Source organism: Macrobrachium rosenbergii, chromosome 5 (assembly GCF_040412425.1).
Source record: "Macrobrachium rosenbergii isolate ZJJX-2024 chromosome 5, ASM4041242v1, whole genome shotgun sequence".
NCBI classification, from domain to species: domain Eukaryota; kingdom Metazoa; phylum Arthropoda; class Malacostraca; order Decapoda; family Palaemonidae; genus Macrobrachium; species Macrobrachium rosenbergii.
Window position 1 is genome coordinate 46,438,713 of NC_089745.1, and position 24,136 is coordinate 46,462,848.

Below are 24,136 nucleotides of genomic sequence, written 5' to 3' on the forward strand. Positions count from 1 at the left end.
GTTGGGAATTATGTCATCGATAAATGAAGACATTGGTCCAGTGATTGTTCAGTAATGGTTGATATCAATAAGCGTGCAGTAATATCTTCAAGAAAAATAATACCAAAACCTTCTTTGGGAAGCTCCTGTTCTGTTCATGCAATATGCCATGACCTTACTATGGGTTTTCGTCTGGAAATTAATGCGAAGTGAGAAAATTCCCCTGTGAATACAATATCCAACTATAAAATGCACAGTATGCATACTGATTTTATTCCCATGTGCAATAACGATCATCTTCGGACCACAAACTCCACGTTTAGAATTGCCGTCGCTTAGCCCGGGTAGAGCTTCGGTCACTCCTGGCTCCTGTATAAGTATGCTAAATAAACGTCCAACTATCCTAGCTTTGGAGTATTGTGTAACTTGCCTTCTCGGCTCTGTCTCATATGACACAAATTTTATAAGAATCAAAAGCTTGAAACTGGAATTTGTTAACTAGCGCTGAACTCGAATGATGAGCTAACATTTTCGAGAGGAAAAGAATGTGTTACAGTATGCACACTGCAATGCTACTATTTCATTTTTCTTACAGACTTTCAAGACATCTTGCATTTTTTATTCCTTGCTATTCCTCTCTCAGCAACCCTTCCCTCAAAATACGTAGCCTACTGTAGTCAGTGCATTTACTTTACATACCCCTCTTTCAACAAATTCCCCTAGATTTTTCCTTAAAAAATAAATCTATCTGATCATGATTTTTATTTTCATCTTCCTAAAAGTTTACATTTCAAACCCTTATAGCTTTTTCTCTTTTTCATAATCCCTTTCAGTGTCCATTTCTCCGATCCAAACTATTTACTATCATTATTCTCTTTGAAAACTTGAACACCGATCTTTCCTCATTGTAAAAACTCCTTTTGCCAGGATAATTTTCAGTTCATTTGTATTCGTGTTAAAATGAATTTACGCAGCACGGACCCCTCGACTGTGAGTTAAACAGATTTTCTTTTAAATATTTAGTCCCCCTCAAAAAAACAAAACAAAAAAAACACACACACACCCTTCTCCTCTTCATTGAGAGAAGCATTATTTTTAATGTTGTGATCTACCCCTAAAAGGTGATTAAAAATCACATCCTCTGACAACCAGAAGATAAGTCATTGTTTACGTGACTTTTGAAACTTGCAATGAACGTTAAAATACGCCAAGGTAAATCCTTTGACACACTTCATAGTGACATAGAAGTTCTCAGAAACCAACTATGACTATCAAAAGCCCAAACGTTTGTGGAGAATGAAGGGAAAAAATAAAGTGAATTCCCACGAAAGTCCGGGAAGACGTGGTGCCATCTAGCGACTGAGGAGCTAACTTGCTATATTTACTTGTTCTCTGGTGGGGAAAGGAAGGGTTGTTCGCAGCTCCTATAACACCATATCATCCCTTCTAACCTCGGTACCAAAGGTAGTGTATTTTCCGTTTCTTTTTCGCCATTTCACCATGTTCCGTGCGCTTGTCGTTCATCTTATTGAAATCCCAGAGGGGGAGATATGATGGCGTGAAGGGGGAGGGGGGGTTTTCGATACGAGTTAATTGAGCCGTTTTAGTCGGCGGTGGGGTTGGGCAGATTGTTAAAACTTCACCGAAGTTTTGGCAGAAGTCATTCGGGATTAATGTAAACTATGGTCTCTCGAGAATAACACACGCAATTTGCTATCATATGGTTGGTGCCGAGGGGCACGGTCTAGTCGAGGGGTTGCGTTTGTCTTTGTATTCACTGGTAGTGTTCCTTAGGCTAGCCCTAGCCCTATGTTTCGTAATACTTTGACGTTAAAGACCACCATCTCTCAGGTTCTAGTAAATAACGGGTGAATTTTAGGTATTAGGTATCCTAGACCCTTAACCACCCTAGGCTGATTAGGCTACAGATTGAGTGGATGTTTGCTACATCATCGGCTGACCCTAGGCCTATTCAGTATGAGTTAACCTTTGATTTAAACAGTTTAATTTAATAATACTTTATTTGGGTTTCAGGCGTGGATCAGATATAAAAACGGTATATTTTGATAATTGCCTAATTACTGTGAGCATGGCTGCAATATCTAGGCTTGAGACAGATTTGCAGTTATGCCTACTGTAGGCTGCTGGCTGTAGGTCTGTCTTGCACTGCATCAGATGGCTTTCAGTTATTTTTATTCAGTTTTAGCTTGGGTTTAACATACTGTCATGAACTATTCATTTTAAAAAGTTCCGAACTTCTTGAACTATTTTTAAATCAGGCTAAATTCAGATATGACCAATCCAAGAAAACTGGAATTGTTCATGGTTCATTAAGACTTCAAGGAGACTAGGCCTACAGGAGGAGATTGAAAATGGGCTGGGTTGGGCTGAGTTTTGATTTCTTGTTTTTTTAAGAGGAAAGTTAACTCAGTTGCTGAGAGCTCTGTTACGTATTTTAGGCCAATATAGATTTCAAAATTGGATAGGTTTGAAAGTAGATGACAGATTACAGACCCCTTCTGTCAGTTGTATATCATGAGAGAATATTATTTGGCGAGTGAATGCATAAAGGTTCTTGACTGCCTTCAATCAGAGAACTTTTTTGTAACTTACTGTCAGTTTTTTATGTGATAGCTTTAATTTATACCTGTACTTGTTTCCAGAACTGTGTTTAATTTGTTTTATGTGCTTGGAAGTGTTTTAGGTTAAGAAGTTAATTGCTCTTTTTAATTTCTTAACTTTTACATAAAATACCTCCAAGCTCATAAAACAAATTAATCATTCCTGGAAAAAATGAGAGATATAAGAAAATGCGATTATACAAAAAAAATGTTATGTTATGTAAAGTCCCAGAGAGGACAGTCAAGACTATTTAAGCATTCACTCCACAAAGTTAAAAAAAAAAAAAAGCAGTTGTATTCACTGGTCTTCCCTGCATCTCTTGATTTATTTTCTCAATTTTTTCTTTTAATTTTTAGTTTATTATCCAGATCAAAGAATATTTTGTTGATACTGAATATTTGACAATGTTGTTGATGTGTAATACTTACTTTGGTAGCATATAATATGAAATGCCTTAATTTATAAGCTAATGGTTAATTGAGCTGAAATTACTGTATTTTATTTGTGGGTTCATTTACAGTACAGTACAATATGCAAATGTTTGTGTAATAAATGCTTCGGTCGCATATAACATGAAATGTCCTTAATTCATTAGCTAATGATCAAGTTAAAAAACATATATACAGTACACAGATTTAAATTTTACATATGTTAACTGCATTAGTATGTATTATTAACTGTAATGTAGCATTCTTTATTGTACTATTATTATGCAATACTGTTTGAGTAGCAATTTTAATTTTTATAACAGAACATCTCTCCTAATGTTAGTTTATTTTGTAGTTAATAAGATTTCCTTATTGGACAAAGGATACTGTATTGCACTATAAGGACTGTAGTTAATAGGATTTCCTTATTGGACAAGGGATATTGCACTATATGGATTGTAGTTAATAGAATTTCCTTATTGAACAAAGGATATTGCAGTACTATTAGGATTGTAGTTAATTGGATTTCCTTATTGGACAAGCAATATTGTACTACATACTACACAATACAGTATAAGGATTGTAGTTAATAGGATTTCCTTATCAGACAAGGGATATTGCACCATAATGATCTTTTATTTATGAGGAATTTTAGGTTAAATGGTATATGTAGATTTGTAAATTAAGTGCTGTACATTGAATAAGGAGTGCTTAGTGCAGCAGCCAACTTTTCATAAATATAACAGGATTTTATGCTTATTTGAGTGAGTGCTGTATTTTTCTTAGCAGTTCAGTTGAACTGTGGGTGCTACTTTGGCTTATTATCTACGCGTCACCTACTCTGAGGTGCTAGCACTAAACATGGTGGAAGCTCCTTCATGTTTAGTACTAGCCCTTTGGGGGTCAGAGCATTATATACACCTATTTCTGTATTGTGTAGTTGACAGATTATATTAATAAATGGTATCTTCGTGCGACCGTCTACTTCACATTCACTAACACCTCAGAGTAGGTGATGCATAGATAACAAGCCAAAGTAGCACCGAACTGTGAATTAATTTTAATGGTCGTTCAGATTTATTGTAAATCTCATTCTTATCTGTTACCTGTGTAAATTTTACTGATAATTATTCACAATATCTGTAATGTAACACTCAATAGCTGGATGGGATTAGAGTATAGAGTTTTTTCATTCTTTTTAATTTGGCTAATATATTCAAGAAAAGTAAAGTTCCTTTTCCCCTTAGAAGGAATGGAGCTAGAAGACGTTAGTCTTAGAACTCTCAGCAAGTCTTTTTGAATAAAGTTGCTCTTTTTAAACTGATTGTGATCACCACAGTTGTCTGACTACCAGGTATATAATTCACCTCTCAGTTTAGTAGACATAGTGGCTGTTTGAATCTGCCCATCCCCACAGAGGAGTTGAAGCTGGCGCCTTTTGTTATTTATTGCTGTTTTGAACTTTTCATGTTGGTAGAGACGCTATGTAAAATTTGAGGTAAAAAGAGAGAGAGAATCATTTTGAAAAGTAAAAACCTCTGGTGTTTAGAATGGAAACGATTAGAGTAGCGAACACTTGTGAATGAGTGGTATTGTTAAAATACATTATAAAAGTACTGTAATAGGTGGCCTTGCAGTATTACAAAATTTGGTTCTTTTGTTTAGGAAGTACTGTGGGTGTTCTTTTGTGTCTGGGTGGTATGCAATAAAATATTCCAACTTGACAAAGCTGAAATTAAGGTCTTTGCAAGAAATTCAGTGAATTATTTCATTCTTCAGAAAATTATTCTGGCATGCAATGAACATGCATTCCTTTATACTCAAAATGTATTTAACTAACAAGATAATTTACGTACTTGGTAAGGCTTTCATTGGACGTATGATTTTATCGCCTCTTCGGATATCAGTTTTATTAGTTTATTATGGCAAACCATTAAGTTTTGATAAGGTAGTATTGACCAATAACAGCCCTAAGTTATTCATGAGGAAAATGAAAATGTAATAGGCATATTTTTTTATTCTTCTTATATTGTGCAGTATTTGTCTGTTTCAAATTTTAAAAAGAATATGAGACTGCTCATTGAAGTAAGGAGATGCAGAAATACTTCTTGAAGTACAGCAACAAAATTTTTTATGTGGTATTTACTTTGCATCTGAATTAAGTGCCAAGAGAGTGCAGAGTTTTTCATAAAATAGAATGGGAGTATACTGTAGAGTGAATGCTGGGATTTTGTATGTTGATGATAAAAAGTGCATGCATTAGCAGGGGTAATATGCAAGGATGCTTAGGGTGATAAATGTTTTTGACGTAGCATTTACTCTACGGTAAGACACTTACTGTATCATACATGGAGTCATATTTGTAACCATTTTTGTACAGTATCATGTTTTGTTGCATTTTCATATTTGTTGCATTAAGTTTTATAGCTTTTTATTCTATTAAAACTTTTTTTACACGTTCCTTGATCATTTGTGAAGTTCATCATTCTAATATTTGTGTGGTAATTTGTGTGCCATTGACATACTGTTGAATCCTTTTGTGCTAGTATATGTGTGGGCATGACAAGCTGCGTGTTAAATTGAAGTTTTTTGTTAATTTATTTAGAGAAAAATAATTTTTACCAGGATTACTTTGTAAAGAAGTAGGAAATGTTAGGTTAGAAAAATGATTGAACTGTTGCATATGGCACGAATAATGATCAACTGTCATTATTTTTGGAAAATCAAAGATGTCAGTGGTACTGTATATGTAGCGGTGGTTATGATGTTGCTGACAACAGCATCATTGTTATGGGGATGTTTCAGTACACTAATTTACTGGTATGTAGTTAATAATGGGTTTTAGATTTTATGAGTTGTTTAACCCCATTAACCTCGTCATCCTTATTGTTTTTACCTCAGATTTCCCCTTTAAGAGGTTAAACATGAAATTAATTCTCGCCCTTGTTTCTTCTCGTACAATTTCTTCCTAAATTCTCATCTTGTATAGAACTTGTTCTGTCATTTTCCATGATTTCCTGGTCTTTCCTACTACAGTATTCTTTATTTTGCTACTTCCATATCTACTATTTTTGTGGCCAGTTGTACATCATCCCTTCTCAATACATGTTCAAATCATCTTGTTCCATTATCAGACACTGGACACAGTTCTTCACATGTTTCTTTTGCATTATAATTTTCCCACATCATCTAGCTGTGAATCATAGCATTCCAACAGACATACCTTTTGAAAATCTCTTCCATTTTATCAGCCAGCACCCATGCTGCTGCTGCATGGATTATTACAGGCCTTATATATGTATCATAAAATTTTGCTCTTTTCTAATGGGACACATATATTTACTGCACTTTCCTCATAATACCTGCTTCATGTTTTAGTTTGTCCCCCCTTCTGAGACCTGTCCTTCCACTACAACACGGTACTCCATCTTCAAACGCAGCCAAACTGTGATGACTGTTTGGTTCTCTTGACTGTGCAACACATACGGTCAACCACTGCCTATTCGCAGTTCCGGATTTGCGGGCTCACTTATTGCAGATTTCCGTATGGAACATATATACACATTCGTGGAAAATTTGCATATTAGCAGCATTTTTCACTGAGAAATATTCACTAATTACTGTATTTTTATATAATTTTCATGACTGAATGCACTTTTGTGATAAAACTTAAAATACTCGGGTATAAGCATTTTTAATGTTTTTTTTATTTTTTGTGTTTAAACCATCAAAATAGGAACTTCTAAGCATTTTTCAAGGGTTTTAAGTATTCGCAGATTTTAGGTATTCACGGGGGCTTGTGGTACACATCCCCCGCGAATACTGGTGTCAAATGTACTAGAGTTGTTTCTCTCGAGATGTTTCTCTCAAGAGTGCCCAACAAAGAAGGGAATTACCCTCTTTTCAGGGTTGTCGGAAAGGATCTATGTAATACAGGTGACATTTTTAAGTTAAATATGCATGATTCCTGGAATATATTTAATTTTTTGTATGTCTTTTACCAGATTTTATCTATGTATGGTATGTGAGGTGTGAAGGTATTTATAAAATATGTACTTTTTCTTGAGAAAAGTTTGTTTTTATAAAGTGTAATATATTTACTTCTACCATCAGGGACTCTGCAACACCAGTTTACATTAAACAGTCAGTCATAATACTCCATCTCTCTCTCTACACCATTTGTTTTTTATTTACATTGTGGGATCAAATATCTTTTAACTCCATGTAGGTACATTTGCAATCCTGAGCTGTGATCCATATGTTACATTCAATATACATACTGAGATCACGTCAGCACCTTTTCCACTATCTACATGGCCATTCCTCCCTGTACTTTTTCCTTTGCTTCCTTTCTAGTCACATTGAGCTTTCTGCTTATGTTGATTTTTAATCCTTTCTATTCTATTTTTATATTCTTTAAAAATTTTCACTACCTCTGCCTTTGAATCTGCTAACTCCAGGTCATCTGCATAGAGCAGCTGCAAGGTGCCGGCTGTTTTGCATTACTTTTATGTATGGCAAAAGGTTTTTGTGGGTGAGTTATCTGCTGCTGGCTTTACTTTAGGTCTTGCATTTTGGTACACTAACTTGACCGGCTTTTTGTGTCTTTCCTGTTACTGCATCCTATGTCCTCTCAAGGGTCACAGTTATGTGGCATTATATTTTCCTGTGTTTGGAATGAAATTCTGTACTTGCCGTATGGTAAATACTTCCTATGTTGTTTTCTCTGGCAAGAAGCCAGACTGACATTTGTATGGAATCTTAGAGGCTTTTGTGGACATCATTTATTTATTAATTATTTTTGCAGTGGAGTAGTCCAGTTGTATTTAGATGCCAAGGATGTTTACTGGAATGTTTTTCATAAGTCTTTTGAATTCTATTCGATAACAGTTTAGTGGAGATAGAGAGTTAAGCATAGGATTATCAATACTATGAATAAGTTTATAGATTCTCATGTTTTCACGAGGGACGTTTATAAGTGAGAGGGAAGCAAGGGAAAGAGAGAATTTGTGAAAAGTGAAAGGTGTAAATGAATGGAGTTGGAGGCTAAAAGTATACCACAGAAAATCTCGAGTCCATCTGCAGCGTTCTGCACAGGGTGTGATTCCCTTGCTGGATTAAATTTAAGAGGTAGTATATGCAATTTATATTATTCCTGTAGTATGCTTGTTACATCTTTTTCCCTAGTTTTTGCAGATACTAACATTTTGTCTGAGTGGCTATTATATTTGATTCTGCTCACTTTTCCATTGGTATTGGGTACCGTATAATGGTGATTACAAGCAGGGTTTGTTATTACATTTGGGTTATGAAAGTACTTTTAATTTGTTATAAGTTTACTGTATATATTTGAAAATAATTTATGAGATAGAATACAAAAAATCCAGTTTCCCTGCTACAGAAAGAAACAAAAGAAGAGACTGTCTACAGTGAATAGTGATTTTTTTTATATTTAAGAATGTTTGTTACATGGTAGAGACACAACTGTGCAAAAGACGTCTTGCACTATATTTAATGTTTTTCTGTTGTGGAATTACTCACAAATATTTAGTACTAGTCACAAGAGGATGTTACTTCACATTTCTCAGTACAATATATTAGTCATAGGCAAACAACACTGTGTTGTTTTGCCTGTTGGCTTTGATTGTTTTAAAGTACCGGAATGCATTGTGTTTGTTTGGTAGAATTAAATTTTTGTTCATTATATTTGAAGGATTGTTTAGGGATTCGTATTTTTGCCTTTTTTGTCCCAAGAAATCATTGATTCCTTTTAGTAATTCAAGTTGTAACTTCATATGTAAAAGAGGATGTTAAAGTCATATAATTAGATATGTCGTGGAAGCAAGGGTGGTTGTTAAAGATAATATCCAGTGTTTATGTTAAAGATACTTTTTATCAGGTCAGTTGAGTCATTAGCCAGTCCTGAGTGTAACACTTGCTTATCTGGCGTCCTCTTAGGAAAAGATTTTTATCCTACTATTATGAAACTCCAATTTGTCCCCATTTTTTCAATGTTTCCAAACAACTTTTTTCTTTTGGGTCCTTGTTTATAGTATATTTAGTGTTCAAACTTTACTGAAGTCATTTCGTTTGAAATGTATTTTTTGTGGTGATACTGAGGTAGACTTTGCTGCTAGTAAAAAGTTAGTGATCACTCCATTCAACATTTGAAGAAAACTTGCATAGATTTTTGATATGGGAAAAACTTATCACAAGGAATAGACATGTTTAAAAAACGTTTCACATCCTTTTTTCTACACCTCCGTGTAAATTGCTAAGACACCTTAGTGGGGTCAGTATATCACTTTGAAAACTGAATGCACTGGAAATTGATTGGTAGAATCTACTATGAATACAACCAGTCAAGGAAGCAATGGTACTATTAATATTATATGCTCTCTACTTTGGTCTGTGGTGCCCTTCATTTTCTCTGGTGCCTTACGTCAGATTAACAGTTAACATCGTAAAGAAACATAATTGCTGCCACATTCAGATGTCACGGGTTCGTGTCTCCCCCAGGGTGATGAAAGATCACTGGCTCTGTATTATGATTAGTTACTGCTGCAGTGGGAGGTTGAAACTAACATTCTTTGGAAGCTTGAATTTCAAGTCATTGGCCCCTGTGTGCTTGTTCCATGTGAATAGGTTTCATCTAATGAAATGATAATAATAATAATAATTTAATATAGTCTGTGTATTTTAAAGGATTCTGTATAATTTTCATTTACAGAAGTCAGGCCTACTACTGGATGTTGCCCAATCACCAATATAAATTTCGAAGAAAGCGTGACGAGTGTTTCTTTTCCATAGAGATTCCCGGGGGAGGGGGGTTTGCCGTCAGTGCACCTTATGCGGTGCACTGTATTCATTACTGTACTTGATATTCTTGCAGCGTCCCTTCAGCCCCTAGCTGCAACCCCTTTCATGTCTTTTACTATACCTCCGTTCATATTCTCTTTCTTCCATCTTACTTTCTTCCCTCTCTTTACAATCATTTCAACATTATTTTCAGCGCTGAATGACCTCACAAGTCCCAAAGTTTGGCCTATGGTCTAAATGTTATATTCAATTCAAGTTCCGTAGAGATATTTTAGATCCGTGCCCTTATAGCCTAACGAATAAAACAGCTAAAGAGAGCAGTCTTTTGTAACTGAAATCTCTCTCTCTCTCTCTCTCTCTCTCTCTCTCTCTCTCTCTCTCTCTCTCTCTCTCTCTCTCTCTCTTTTGTAGCAGATAATAGGGCTTCAAGTATGATAAACATGGAGGATTTAGTTGCATTTACTGAAATTACCCAGGCGCTTTGAAGCGTTAGTTCACCGACGAATTCGCATTAATCATTCTTTTACACCAAGGAGTGTGATTTCACCTAAAGTCAGGAAAGTTTTTAAATTTATATAAGCATGTGATATGTCTAATCTTATTATAGCAGTGTTGTGCGATTTGTTACAATCTCTCTCTCTCTCTCTCTCTCTCTCTCTCTCTCTCTCTCTCTCTCTCTCTCTCTCTGTGTTCTTACATTAAAAGTGTACAGTAAAGGTAATTGCCACAACCTTGGACTATTTGGTTGCCGCATTAGCATTCCAAAGGTCTGCCACGAAAAGCCAATTTGTAAGCACTCCTGCGATCAGGCACATTATTAACTGGAGGGAGGAGGGAGCAGTAAGAATTTATATATAAAGAAATTAAAATAATTAAGGAATATAATAGTTTAGTGAATTATCCTATGTATATTCGCCTTGCAGACGTTCTGTTGCGGCATAGAAATGCACTCGGTAGAACTATAATAGCTTTTATTTACAGTTGAACAGCAACTGCAATTATTGTTTGCGGTATAAATGCATAACAGTGCTATTGCGCTTTTCTCAAACATTTCAGAAGCGACAGAATCACTTTTATCTTGTTGATGAGAGACAAGGCCATATGAACTAATTCTTACAAATAATGGAATGTTGCGCTGTCTCTCGTATCTTTTTGTTTTTGTTGTATCCGAATGAAAGAATGACGAAGCTGTTAAGATGAACTGGGAACCTAGTGGTTAAAGAAGAATTGAAAGGGTGAGAAATGAAATGTGGAGATAGGCAGAAGCGGTAAAAAGGTTCGCATAAGTGATGGATATACAGTAGCATAGTGTTGTGAGATGGTTTGGTCATGTGGGAAGTACGGAGAGTGGTAGGTTCTCCATGGATATGGAGTTGAAGACCCATGGAAGAAATGGGTGTTAATACCCGTAGGTGGGTTGTGCAGTCGTGCACCTCACGTGGTGCGCTGCGGGAGTTACTTAAGGTTCTTTGCAGCGTCCCCCCTGCCCCTAGCTGCAACCCCTTTCATTCCTTTTACTGTGCCACCGCTCATATTCTCTTCTTGGATCTTACTTTCCACTCTCTCCTACAATTGCTTCACAGTGCACCTGCGAGGTTTTGCTTTTCTTATCCCTTTTAAACCTTCTTTACTTTCAATTTCCCTTTCAGCGCTGAATGACCTCATAGGTCCCAGGGCTTGGCCTAATTTTATATTCTATTCCAATTCCAAACCCAAAAGGGTGGTAATGTCCAGGAAGCGCTGGGGTGTGTGCAAGATAGAGGTGAATAACGGCCATGAGTAGCTGGTTCACCATATTGCTGATGGGCATTTAAATTGAGTGAAGAAACGACTGATATTGTGGAAGTTTCCTGCACTGTGGTTCAGTCACGATTCATCACTTCGAATGTAAACGTAGGCCAAGGAAAAATATGAGAAAAAACTCGTTTTTAAAATTAAGGGAAAATAAGTAGTCCGCGTATTTTTAAACAAATCACTAGGTAGTCAAATGTTTACGACACAATATCCTGTTGAGAGATAGGTATGCCAACAGGAAAAAGCGCTTGCAATGACTGGCTTATCCCATTATTGGCTGTCACGTCACGATTACGCATTCCCCACGGGTTTGAGAGGGTTTTGTGTACATGCAGAATATTTTTTTTTTTTTGTACCATTTGCCATCCTATGAGTACCTATGGAAAATTTGAATGAAGTAAAGAAGGTAGAAAAATAAAGTAGAGGGCCTGTAGATATAAAGTGTGGGTGTTTTGATCAGGAAATAATGAAGTAAATGATTGTTTCTTGGATGAAAACTGGCGTGTTTGATGAACCTTAATTCTTACAAATATGACATCGTACTCAGACTTGATTACACGGGAGCTTCATGTACACTAAATGCTTATCAGCAGCACACGAGCCCTTGACATATTTTATTCAGTCGGCATCCCCGTGTGCTCCGGGTCTTGTTAGATATTCAGTTTTACCTCATTCACACTTGACAAAAGTCTGTCATTCGTCTCTGTTGTTTTTGCTAGCTTTCAAGCTCTTTTCATTTTTAAATATTTTGCCGCATCCTTTTTCTTGTTTGCTCAAAATGCCGTCAACCGTTTTGAACCGTCTTTTCACCGTTAGCGTTACCTTATGCCATACTTCTTTCATTCTCTTACCCTTTCCCCTGTTGTAAAAATATTCTGCTGACTCGGGAAACGTGCCTTCGCTCAAACGTTTGTCGTATGTGGGTCATAAAGATAGGAACAAACGGTCTAGCGCTTTGATTCAAAGTGTATCTTCCGCTTATGTAGGCCGCTGGCCTATTACTTCATCGCAGTCTATCTGATCATTTACTCATTAATTGCTACACTATTGTTAGGTTACGGTGGTATCGGTGAAGATTTGGATTTATTCAGTCTTTTATCTGCTTTTCTCTTCTTTCATCTTTGTCAGTTGCACATTATCTAAACTGTTCTCTTTGACGATAAATATATTCTCTGCGTCTCTCTCTCTCTCTCTCTCTCTCTCTCTCTCTCTCTCTCTCTCTCTCTCTCTCTCTCTCATATATATATATATATATATATATATATATATATATATATATATATATATATTGAGTGTATGTGTGTGCTGTATTCATACTTTTTATGAGACCAAACACAAACCTCCCACTTTTTTATTTATTTTTGCTGTATAGGAATCACGAAGCTCGTTGCTGTGGGGAAAGTGAAAGTCATTGATGGTTCTCTTCTCGTCATATCAATTCAGGGACCTCTGGTACCTTATCGTGCCTTTCCTCCCTCCTTCCCTCATGGTTTCTGTCCCAACCCCTTCCCCACCCCTCCCCTCCCAGCCATATTCCCGCACTCCACGCGACCTCGCCATTCAGACCAACCAGTTACATACTGGCATTCATGTTTTCATTAATGGAGTTTGCTGGGTTCTCCCCATTAAGATTCTCTCTCTCTCTCTCTCTCTCTCTCTCTCTCTCCGTTCATTGTTTAGCAACGACGTTCTCATTGCAAGGGAGGAGAACTACAAGATGCAATTAATGATTCTGAAACAAAAGAAAAACCACAGTGCGATGCTTCATTATTTTTTAACACAAGTTGATTTCAGAGTTCTTGAAATCAAATTCTTTACGGTTACGGAAGATGTTTCTTAGGCTAGACCGGCCAAAAGTCTGGAGTTTCAGAACAACCCGGGAATCGCGCAGGAATCTAGTACGTAGAAACTTACGTAGAAATGTTAATCTTATTTAATTTCGTTACGTATGAAAATCATATTTACTAAAAAGTCACTTGAAATGTATGTTGAAATGCCAACGTTTAAAATCGAGTAGTATTAAAAACTTCACCATAGCTAAGATTGTGGGATTTTTGCCGCTGAAGAACATTATGAAGTTTCAATATTTCTGAAATTATAATAAGAAAACTCCGAAAATTCATAAATCAAGTTCAGATGTTATCTGCCACCTGGTTATTCTTAGGCGCAGTCTACACTTTGTTTTGACGAGGTACATTATTATTATTATTATTATTATTATTATTATTATTATTATTATTATTATTATTATTATTATTTTATTATAAGTCTAAGCAACCTCATACCTAAAGACATGCTAAGAACCGAAAGGTTCTGTCATACCTGTGTATGATTATATGATATACAGTACATATACGATATATACACATACATAATACATATATACACACACCAGGAATAAAAGAGCAAACAGCCAGCATAACATTCTATAACTTATTTGACTAAACTTCCGAGACTACATGTCGCATCATCAGGGCTGTAAGAATACAGAATAAAAATTAAGAATAAAATCAGTTTTTTTTAACTGAGTCTATTCTCAATTTTTATTCTTTGCATTATTACAGCCCTGATGATGAGACATGTGGTCTCGAAAATTTGGCCAACTAAAGATAGAATGTTACGCTGGCTGTTTGCTCTTTATTCCTGGTGAAGCTTCTGGGGTCCTAGATATATTTAATCTTCCAGTATATATATATATATATATATATATATATATATATATATATATATATATGTGTATATATATATATATATATATATATATATATATATGTGTGTGTATATGTGTGTGTGTGTGTGTGTGTGTGTGTGTGTGTGTGTGTGTGTATTGTTGGCCGTGTGGTTAATTTCACGTCACTGTAGTCCTTAGTTCTTGTCTTCTGTGGTTCGAGCCCACGAGACGACGAACTTATTATCAACTAAAATATTCCCCCTTCGGGTAACATATATGAAAATATATTATTTCCGAGGATGTTTGTAGCTTACTGCTTGTATATGAATCACGCTGATGTGATAAAATTCATATATATATATATATATATATATATATATATATATATATATATATATATATATATATATATATATATAGTGTGTGTGTGTGTGTGTAATAATAAAATCCAAGAGGATCTGATCTTGTTTGTCCTCCCCGGGTGACAGAAGGCTAGGGGAGACATGACGCAGCCACCCACCCCCTGCAAATTGGTTTGTCCGCTCCGGGTTGGGGCGGGGTGGGTAGGGGAATGGGAGGGTAGGGGAGACATCGACCTCCTCATGCAAACCTGTTTGTCCGCCCCGGGGTAGGTAGGGGATCGGTAGGGTAGGGGAGACAGCAGCCCCGGGTTCCAGTGCGCATAGCGCGCGCCAACAAGCTCGTGTATATATATAAAGATGTGTTTTACTTATTTTCCATAATAAAATGTTTAATTTTTCATGATGCTTAATGCTGTTTTGGTTGTACACGTATTTGTAGCTGTATCATTTTAAACCTATAATTTCTTGGAGAGAGAGAGAGAGAGAGAGAGAGAGAGAGAGAGAGAGAGAGAGAGAGAGAGAGAGAGAGTATACCTGTAGATAGGCGCTACCCCTCAGGTGGGATCGCTCATCCAGGCCCTGCCCCCCCCCCTCTCTCTCTCTTCCTCTCTCTCTGGATTTGTAGTGTTTATATAAACCTAATTTTCAACCCCCCGGCATTTTTTCTTTTTTTTCACATTCAGGAAAGCGCTGAAGTGAGATTTAATTTGCAGTGCAAACATATTTCTCTCTCTCTCTCTCTCTCTCTCTCTCTCTCTCTCTCTCTCTCTCTCTCTCTCTCTCTCTCTCTCAGTAACGTCCGTATCTAAGGTGCTTTTTAATTTGTATGTATTAAATTTTTGTGTGAGAGCTGTAGCTATACATCTGAGTACTCTTATTTTGTATTACGAATTGCGAAGTTGATAATTTACATGTTTTTCTCTCTTTTTTCAGTGAGGGACGCGCCATGACCCTGCTGAAGTGTGAAGTGTGTCCATCGGAGTCTGTGTTATAGTGAAGTGGTTTATATTTAGTTTGTTACACAGAAGTGCGAATAGAAATAGACAGCTGTTTTTTGCTGAAGTGTCGTAAGGATGTGGTGAGGGAACCCCCCCTTTCTTTTTTTTCTTTCTTTTTTTTGTTGTGGGAAATAAACTCGCTAGAAGATTTGAAGTGCTGTGATTTATTTATTTTTAATCTGCGAAGACGCTCTCGGCGGAAAGGATTATCATTTTGGACGCTGTGACATAATTGTATGGCGAAGATGGCGGCTACCTTTGACCCTCACGACAGATCGAGGTGAGTTTGCCCCTGATTGAGTTGTTGCTTGATGCAAGCACAGATTATTGGCGTATTGTTAGATCTTTTCGTATACTGTAGATTGTGATATTAGCCAAAGCATACTTTGTTGTCTTGTGGCAAAAATGCATTATTGTCTCCCTTCTTTTTTTTTATATTCTCGGTTGTAGTTCATTTGTGCCGTTGTACGCACCTACGCAAGCACGCTTGTGCTCACACACTCGAACCATGCCGCTCAAGTGCTGTGAATAATTAATTTACCGGTACATTAACCTTTCCAAGACGTTGCCCCATATTTGCGAACTAATTTTTTGAATGAATGTTTTGATCTTCATACCTCATTCATGTACTATGGTAATTGAAGGGCAATATTTGTATGGGATTCTCTAAAGCCCGTTTAAAGGAGAGAGCCCCTTCTTCACTAAGCCGCCAAGCACCCCACCCGTCAAATCACTCCTCACATTTACTCCCTGGATATCAGCCTTCTTGGATAGGTGTCTTCTGCTTTTTCACTCCGTAGGGGGATAGTGCTGTCAGTACACCTCATGCGTAGCACTGACGGTATGACTGAAGGTTCTTTGTAGCGTCCCTACGGCCCCTAGGTGCAACCCTTTCATTCCTTGTACTGCATCTAAGTTCATATTCTCTTTCCTCCTGTTACACCTTTCAAAACTTTTCATTCTCAATTTCCCCTCTTAGCGCTGAATGACCTCATAGGTCCCGGCGCTTGGCCTTTGGACTGAACTCTTTATTCTATTCTTATGCTTTTTTCAAGTTCTGGAATTTTAATACTTCACCTGTTTAACATTTTTTATGATATAATTTGTATAATTTCGAAGACAGAACATCGAAAATGACAACACAATAGAACGTAGGTGGGGAAACGCCACTAGCGTCATTGCCGTGCCTAATCCACTAAAGGGAAGAAAATACACTCATAGATTGCATTCAGATTGATGTGAATATCTTAAGAATGAAAATGCTGTTTTTCGAAACCAAGAGAGAGATTTTTCAAGACTTTAGTTCGTTAAAAATGCGATTTGACGTTATTTATAAGTGCATCGGTAATTTTTCAAATGCTCTCAAGTTATTGTGGATTAACACCGTAATGACCAACACTCAAGATTTAGTCTCTCTCTCTCTCTCTCTCTCTCTCTCTCTCTCTCTCTCTCTCTCTCTCTCTCTCGTTCCGCCTCGCTAGGTAGCACCAGAACTGTTAATGCGCAACTTGTAACAGTTACCATCAAGGAAATGAAGTGCTTGCACGTCATCTGGCTGGGGTGGTAGCCACCTATAGCAGGAAGAGAGACGGAGAAAGGCTTCCTGACGAGGGAGATCGTCTGACAGGAATCTACCTATGACTTCTGGAAAAGGGCTTCCTGACGAGGGAGATCTGACAGGAATCTACCTATGACTACTGGAAAAGGACTTCTGGACGAGGGAAATCTGACAGGAATCGACCTATGACTTCGGGAAAAGGGCTTCATGACGAGGGAGATCTTTTGACAGGAATCTGCCTATGACTTCTGGAAAAGGGCTTCCTGACAAGGGAGATCTTCTGACAGGAATCTACCTATGACTACTGGAAAAGGGTTTCTGGACGAGGGAGATCTTCTGACAGGAATCGACCTATGATCTCTGTAAAAGGGCTTCCTGACGAGGGAAATCTTCTGACAGGAATCGACCTATTACTTCTGGAAAAGGGCTTCCTGACGAGGGAGATCTTCTGACAGGAATCGACCTATGACTCCTGGAAAAGGGCTTCCTGACGAGGGAGATCTTCTGACAGGAATCGACCTATGACTTTTGGAAAAGGGCTTCCAGACGAGGGAAATCGTCTGACAGGAATCGACCTATGACCTCTGGAAAGGGGCTTCCTGACGAGGGAAATCTCCTGACAGGAATCTACCTATGACTTCTGGAAAAGGGCTTCCGGCCGAGGGAGATCTTCTGACGGGAATCGACCTATGACTCCTGGAAAAGGGCTTCCGGACGAGGGAGATCTTCTGACAGGAATCAACCTATGACTTTTGGAAAAGGGCTTCCGGACGAGGGAGATCTTCTGACAGGAATCGACCTATGACTTCTGGAAAAGGGCTACCTGACGAGGGTGATCTTCTGACAGGAATCTACCTATGACTTCTGGAAAAGGGCTTCCTGGTGAAGGAGATCTTCTGACAGGAGTCGACCTAGGACTTCTGGAAAAGGGCTTCCTGACGAGGGAGATCTTCTGACAGGAATCTACCTATGACTTTTGGAAAAGGGTTTCCGGACGAGGGAGATCTTCTGACAGGAATCGACCTATGACTTTTGGAAAAGGGCTTCCTGACGAGGGAGATCTTCTGACAGGAATCTACCTATGACTTTTGGAAAAGGGCCTCCTGACGAGGGAGATCTAATCTCAGGAATCGACCTATGACTTCTGGAAAAGGGCCTCTGGACGAGGGAGATTTGACAGAAATCTACCTATGACTTCTGGAAAAGGGCCTCTGGACGAGGGAGATCTGACAGAAATCTACCTATGACTTCTGGAAAAGGGCCTCCGGACGAGGGAGATCTCCTGACAGGAATCGACCTATGACTTCTGGAAAAGTGCCTCCTGACAAGGGACATCTTCTGACAGGAATCTACCTATGACTTCTGGAAAAGGGCTTCTTGACGAGGGAAATCTGACAGGAATCTACCTATGACTTCTGGAAAATGGCTTCCTGACGAGGGAAATCTTCTGACAGGAATCGACCTATGACTTCTGGAAAATAGCTTCCGGATGAGGGAGATCTTCTGACAGGAATCTACCTATGACTTTTGGAAAAGGGCTTCCGGACGATGGAGATCTTCTGACAGGAGTCGACCTATGACTTCTGGAAAAGGGCTTCCGGACGAGGGAGATCTTCTGACAGGAATCGACCTATGACTTCTGGAAAAGGGCTTCAGGACGAGGGACATCTTCTGACAGGAATCGACTCATGACTTCTGGAAAATGGCCTCCTGACGAGGGAGATCTTCTGACAGGAATCGACCTTTGACTTCTGGGAAAGGGCCTCCTGATGAGGGAGATCTTCTGACAGGAATCGATCTATGGCTTCTGGAAAAGGGCCTCCTGACGAGGGAGATCTGACAGGGATCGACCTATGACTCCTGGAAAAGGGCTAAAATCATCTGACAGGAATCGACCTATGATTTTTGGAAAAGGGCTTCTGGATGAGGGAGATCTTACAGGAATCTACCTATGACTTCTGGAAAAGGGCTTCCTGACGAGGGAGATCTTATGACAGGAATCGACCTATGACTTCTGGAAAAGGACCTCCGGACGAGGGAGATCTTCTGACAGGAATCTACCTATGACTTCTGGAAAAGGGCTTCCTGACGAGGGAAATCTTCTGACAGGAATCGACCTATGACTTCGGGAAAAGGGCTTCTGGACGAGGGAAATCTGACAGGAATCAACCTATGACTTCTGGAAAAAGGTTTTCTGACGAGGGAGATCTTCTGACAGGAATCGACCTATTACTTCTGGAAAAGGGCTTCCTGACGAGGGAGATCTTCTGACAGGAATCGACCTATAACTTCTGGAAAATGGCTTCTGGACGAGGGAGATCTTCTGACAGGAATCTACCTATGACTTCTGGAAAAGGGCTTCCTGTCTAGGGACATCTTCTGATAGGAAACGAGCTATGACTTCTGAAGAAGGGCTTCCTGACGAGGGAGGTCTTCTGACAAACCCGAATGCAAGTTGTAGGTTCTTGAAAAAATTTTTGGTGCGACATTGGCTTGCCGTTGAAAATGGAGAGATAATACCATTCTATACCCTAGCTGGAAGCAAAAAGTCTTGTGAATACCATTATATACAATAGCTTGTTGTAAAGCTGATTAGGAAATTTAGTTTTACTGCTGTTAGCCATGTAATAATCGTATTAGCATACACATATATATGTATGTATAACTGAATCACGGAAATATGGAATGTGGTGAATATATAAATAAAGACAAAATCCACGAAGGAGAGAGAAACAGTGGAGTGCTGCAAGGCCTTTCGACCTACAGTCCTTCACTTAAACGCATGATTCGTTTGTCAAACATTATCCGTCTCTTATTTCTTCATTTTTAGTAATGTGATATATATATATATATATATATATATATATATATATATATATATATATATATATATATATATATATATATATATATATATATATATATATACCTACATACATACATATAAATACATACACCGTATATTTATCTTCTAATTGTGTTTAATGTACTCGACATGATGCTGTTCCTTACAAGGGTCATTCATGTTCCCATTGAATATACCCTTCTTATTTTGAGTGAGACGATGTCAGGTGGGCATCATTTTCGTACCTGGGTGAGAAGACAAGACGAGGTGTTCTTGTTTCTCAGTGAAGAGACGAGGAAGATGTTTAGAGAGAAGAGGAAGGAGACTATAAAACTCCCAGGTATCGCCGCGTTGTCCCGAAGCACGGCGTTCTTTAAGGCACCCTGGGGGTAATGAAAGATAAAGTAGGGGGGGGGAGGTTTAGGCGTTCCCTGGGCTGTGCTCATGAGTCTCTCTCTCTCTCTCTCTCTCTCTCTCTCTCTCTCTCTCTCTCTCTCTCTCTCTCTCTCTCTCTCTCTCCTTTGTTTCTTCAGATTTCGTCCGTGTCTTGGACTCGTCGCTGTATGCATTTTATTTATATCAGAATATCTGTCTTCCGTTAATAGCAAGTCTCTCTCTCTCTCTCTCTCTCTCTCTCTCTCTCTCTCTCTCTCTCTCTCTCTCTCTCTCTGATTATGGAAATATTTTTTTAAAGTTTAGACAGCCTTATTTTTAAGGGCTGTTATTTTTTTGTTTGGTTTTTATGAGTCATTAGATTTTAGATTGTGTATCACTTAATATTCAATTATATATCGCTTAATATTCAATTATTTTATTTTTTATGTGTATTTTAATTCAGTTTGAATTTTGAATTTTTATTCTGGTGAAACACCTTGGATATTTTACCGTAGTCTTTGCGGTTATTTTCAGTAGTACATCCTCCTCTACGACAGGATGTCCCCTTCCTTTGGAGTCGTGTCACGTCATAAAAATTCGTTTTCTTTTAATGTTCTTTAATTTTCACTTTTTCCCTAATTTTTCGAGGGCTGTTGTTTTCATCAGATTATTTAACTATGTCGTTGATGACATTGCATATCCGTTTTTCATAGATTAGAAATATACCCCCCCACTCTCTCTCTCTCTCTCTCTCTCTCTCTCTCTCTCTCTCTCTCTGTACATGGATTTTTTCCTCAACTCTCTCCCCTCTGGCTCTTCTTCCAGTCTCGTCATCGCTCGTGTTATTCGCCTCCTCCTGCATCTGTCATTATCCTTATGTATGTGGATCGTGGGTCCTTTACCTCGTTTCTTTTTATTTATTTTTTTTGTTTTTGTTTTTTTTTAGAAGGGACTTGAAAGGATCCCTCGTGTCTCATTATTTTACAAGTAATCGAATGTGAATGTTTACGAAGCTATGCACTCTACTGGTTTATATAAATGAGTAGATAGATAGGTAGGTAGATATTGCATCTCTCCTGAAACATGTTGAATATATGGCTTAGTTTTAGGTTATTTTTTCCAATACATTAATAATCTCTCTCTCTCTCTCTCTCTCTCTCTCTCTCTCTCTCTCTCTCTCTCTCTCTCTCTCTCTCTCTCTCTTTTGGAGTAGGGTACGGCCACGTCCGTTTGTTTTGCGATAATAATTGTATATAGGCCTATTTGTATATTTTGTCTGTGGACGCTGTAGGGCCTATATATTTTTAGAATACTTACATGTAGAATAACCATTGTAAAATGGACATAAAGATTTTTATTTGATTCCTCTCTCTTTCTGTCTCTCTCTCTCTTCATCATCATCATCTCTAAAAGTAGTGGGATTAATGGTGGAATTCTTTTAAAATCTTTTTCTTCAAGGAAAAAAGACATGTTGAGATAATTCCCCCAAGAACCTAGAATTGTCTGAATATCCAGTTGTCAATAGGTATCCCCCACCCTCTCTCTCTCTCTCTCTCTCTCTCTCTCTCTCTCTCTCTCTCTCTCTCTCTCTCTCTCTCTCTCTCTCTCTCCTTTTTAATATTAGTTGAAAGTCTTTGGAAATAATATTTTTGTCAGCACCTCTGAATTTGTTTGAAAATTTCATTTCATGGGTTATTTTTTATTATTTTATAAGTATTTATATTCATACTCTGACAATTAGCAATATGGATTGCGCGCGCGCGCGCGCACGCACGCACGCACACACACACACACACACACACACACACACACACACACACACACACACACACACACACACAGTTGGTTCTTTTTGTGTTTCAGATTTTTGATCTTGCAACGTCATTTTCCCATACGAGAGCTGGAGAGAGATGAGGAGAGTCTATTGTTTTAATCCTTTGTGTCCTGACTCCCCATTTTTTCTCCCCCACTTTCACTTTGCTTTAATTTTCTCTCTCTCTCTCTCTCTCTCTCTCTCTCTCTCTCTCTCTCTCTCTCTCTCTCAAACAAGCACACATTGCAGAAGAGAAACAAAAAAGCCATTTGAATGATTAGCATTGGCCCTTAAAATCTCTCTACGCCCAAGTCATCTCCCCGACCAGAAACCTTTCCCTCTACGACTGTCTCTCCCTCCCTCCCTCCCTCCTTCCCAAGTGACGCCCGGAGCTTCCCCTCCCTTCCCTCCTCCCAAAAAACTTGAGTGCCACTAAGAATGGAATTGTCGGAATGCATTGCCTAGCTTCCTTTCGAAGTTGCCCCTTTCCCCCTCCCCAGTCCCCTGAACATTTCTTCCATAATCCCCGTCCCGCCCCTGCTCGTCGATGACGTAAGAGTTTAAAATACACATCATTCTCTCGAATCAGCGTCGTTTCGGGCATGGAGGCGGAAATTGCAAGAATTTGTTTTGTATGCGGCCTTTTTTACGCATGGTATTGTTGCTATTATAATTGTAATCATCGTGATTAATATTTTTGTTGCTGTTGTTCTGCTGTAAGTTGCGCTTTTGAAGCCTGTTTTCCATGAGCTGTTCATTCTTGGTACGAGGTTAATAGACCAGTTAACCTTATATATTTATGACAAGTTATTTGATGATTTTATTTTTTCATATGCCATATGTCTGGAAGGTCGTGTGTTCTGTGTATGGCCAGGTGAAATGCAGCATACGCTTTAAGAAAATATCTTGTAACCTGTACTAAACGGAGGTCCAGGATATAGAGTTTTAAGGATTTTGCAAATTATTTTGACATTCATATAATAATATATATGTATATATATAATTATATATATATATATATATATATATATATATATATATATATATATATATATATATATATATATATATATATATATATATATATATATATATATATATATATACTGTATATATATACACACACGTGCATGCATACATACATAATACACACATATATACTGTATATATATATCACACATATAATTTTTCCCTAAAATGGATGGATTCAGAAAAAGACGTAAAAGCCACTGTCACATTTATTATTTGACTACTGTAACTAGTATTTACATGCTGGTTCGGGATGTATTTTGTTTGCCTGGCTAGGCGATGTCTTTAGCGATAGAGCAATGAGCGAATCTGAGAAAGGAGGAGTGAGTGGAGTGGTTGATGATTGCAGATGGTTTTAGTATTAGTTGCGGGTAGCGAAGACAAACTGCAGAAACCGGTGAAAGGGATTTGGAAGTATATGCAAGAGGAGAAAGTTGAGAGTAAATTTGAGAGGGTAAAGGGAATAAAGGAAGGTGTAGCGGTGAATGTTAATATGAATGGTGGAGGAATGGAAGCTGTTGATTGCCACAACCATTTGGAAATAAATAGGAAAGTTGATTGTAGGATGAGAGAAGAGTACTGAAAATCTGCTGTCTGAATTAATAGTGGAATGACATGGATTAGGTAAAGCAAACAGACAGAGAAGCTTTGCAGTTTAGAAACCGTTGGTAGTTTTTTTATTGTATCTCATTCGCCCTGATTCCATTCACATACGAAGAATGTTGTGACTGGGTTAGGTAGGGTGGAAGAATTATTGGACCTGAAGGGTCTTTCTATTCAGGAAGCGTCGTAACGCGTGCTGAAAGAGAGGTGACGTGGAAATGTGAGGGTGTCTGTGGTATG

General features: G+C 38.1%; 1 protein-coding gene across 1 annotated transcript in view; it reads left to right on the forward strand.

The window, feature by feature from the left end:
* Positions 1-1,113: 1,113 nt before the first annotated feature.
* The window catches only part of Crk (Crk proto-oncogene, adaptor protein), a 116,789-nt gene continuing 93,766 nt past the window's right edge, over positions 1,114-24,136 (forward strand). The window contains exons 1-2 of the mRNA XM_067104210.1: positions 1,114-1,443; positions 15,609-15,953. Coding sequence (XP_066960311.1) covers positions 15,910-15,953 — 44 coding nt within the window. The 5' untranslated portion in view covers positions 1,114-1,443; positions 15,609-15,909. The remainder of the gene's footprint in view (positions 1,444-15,608; positions 15,954-24,136) is intronic.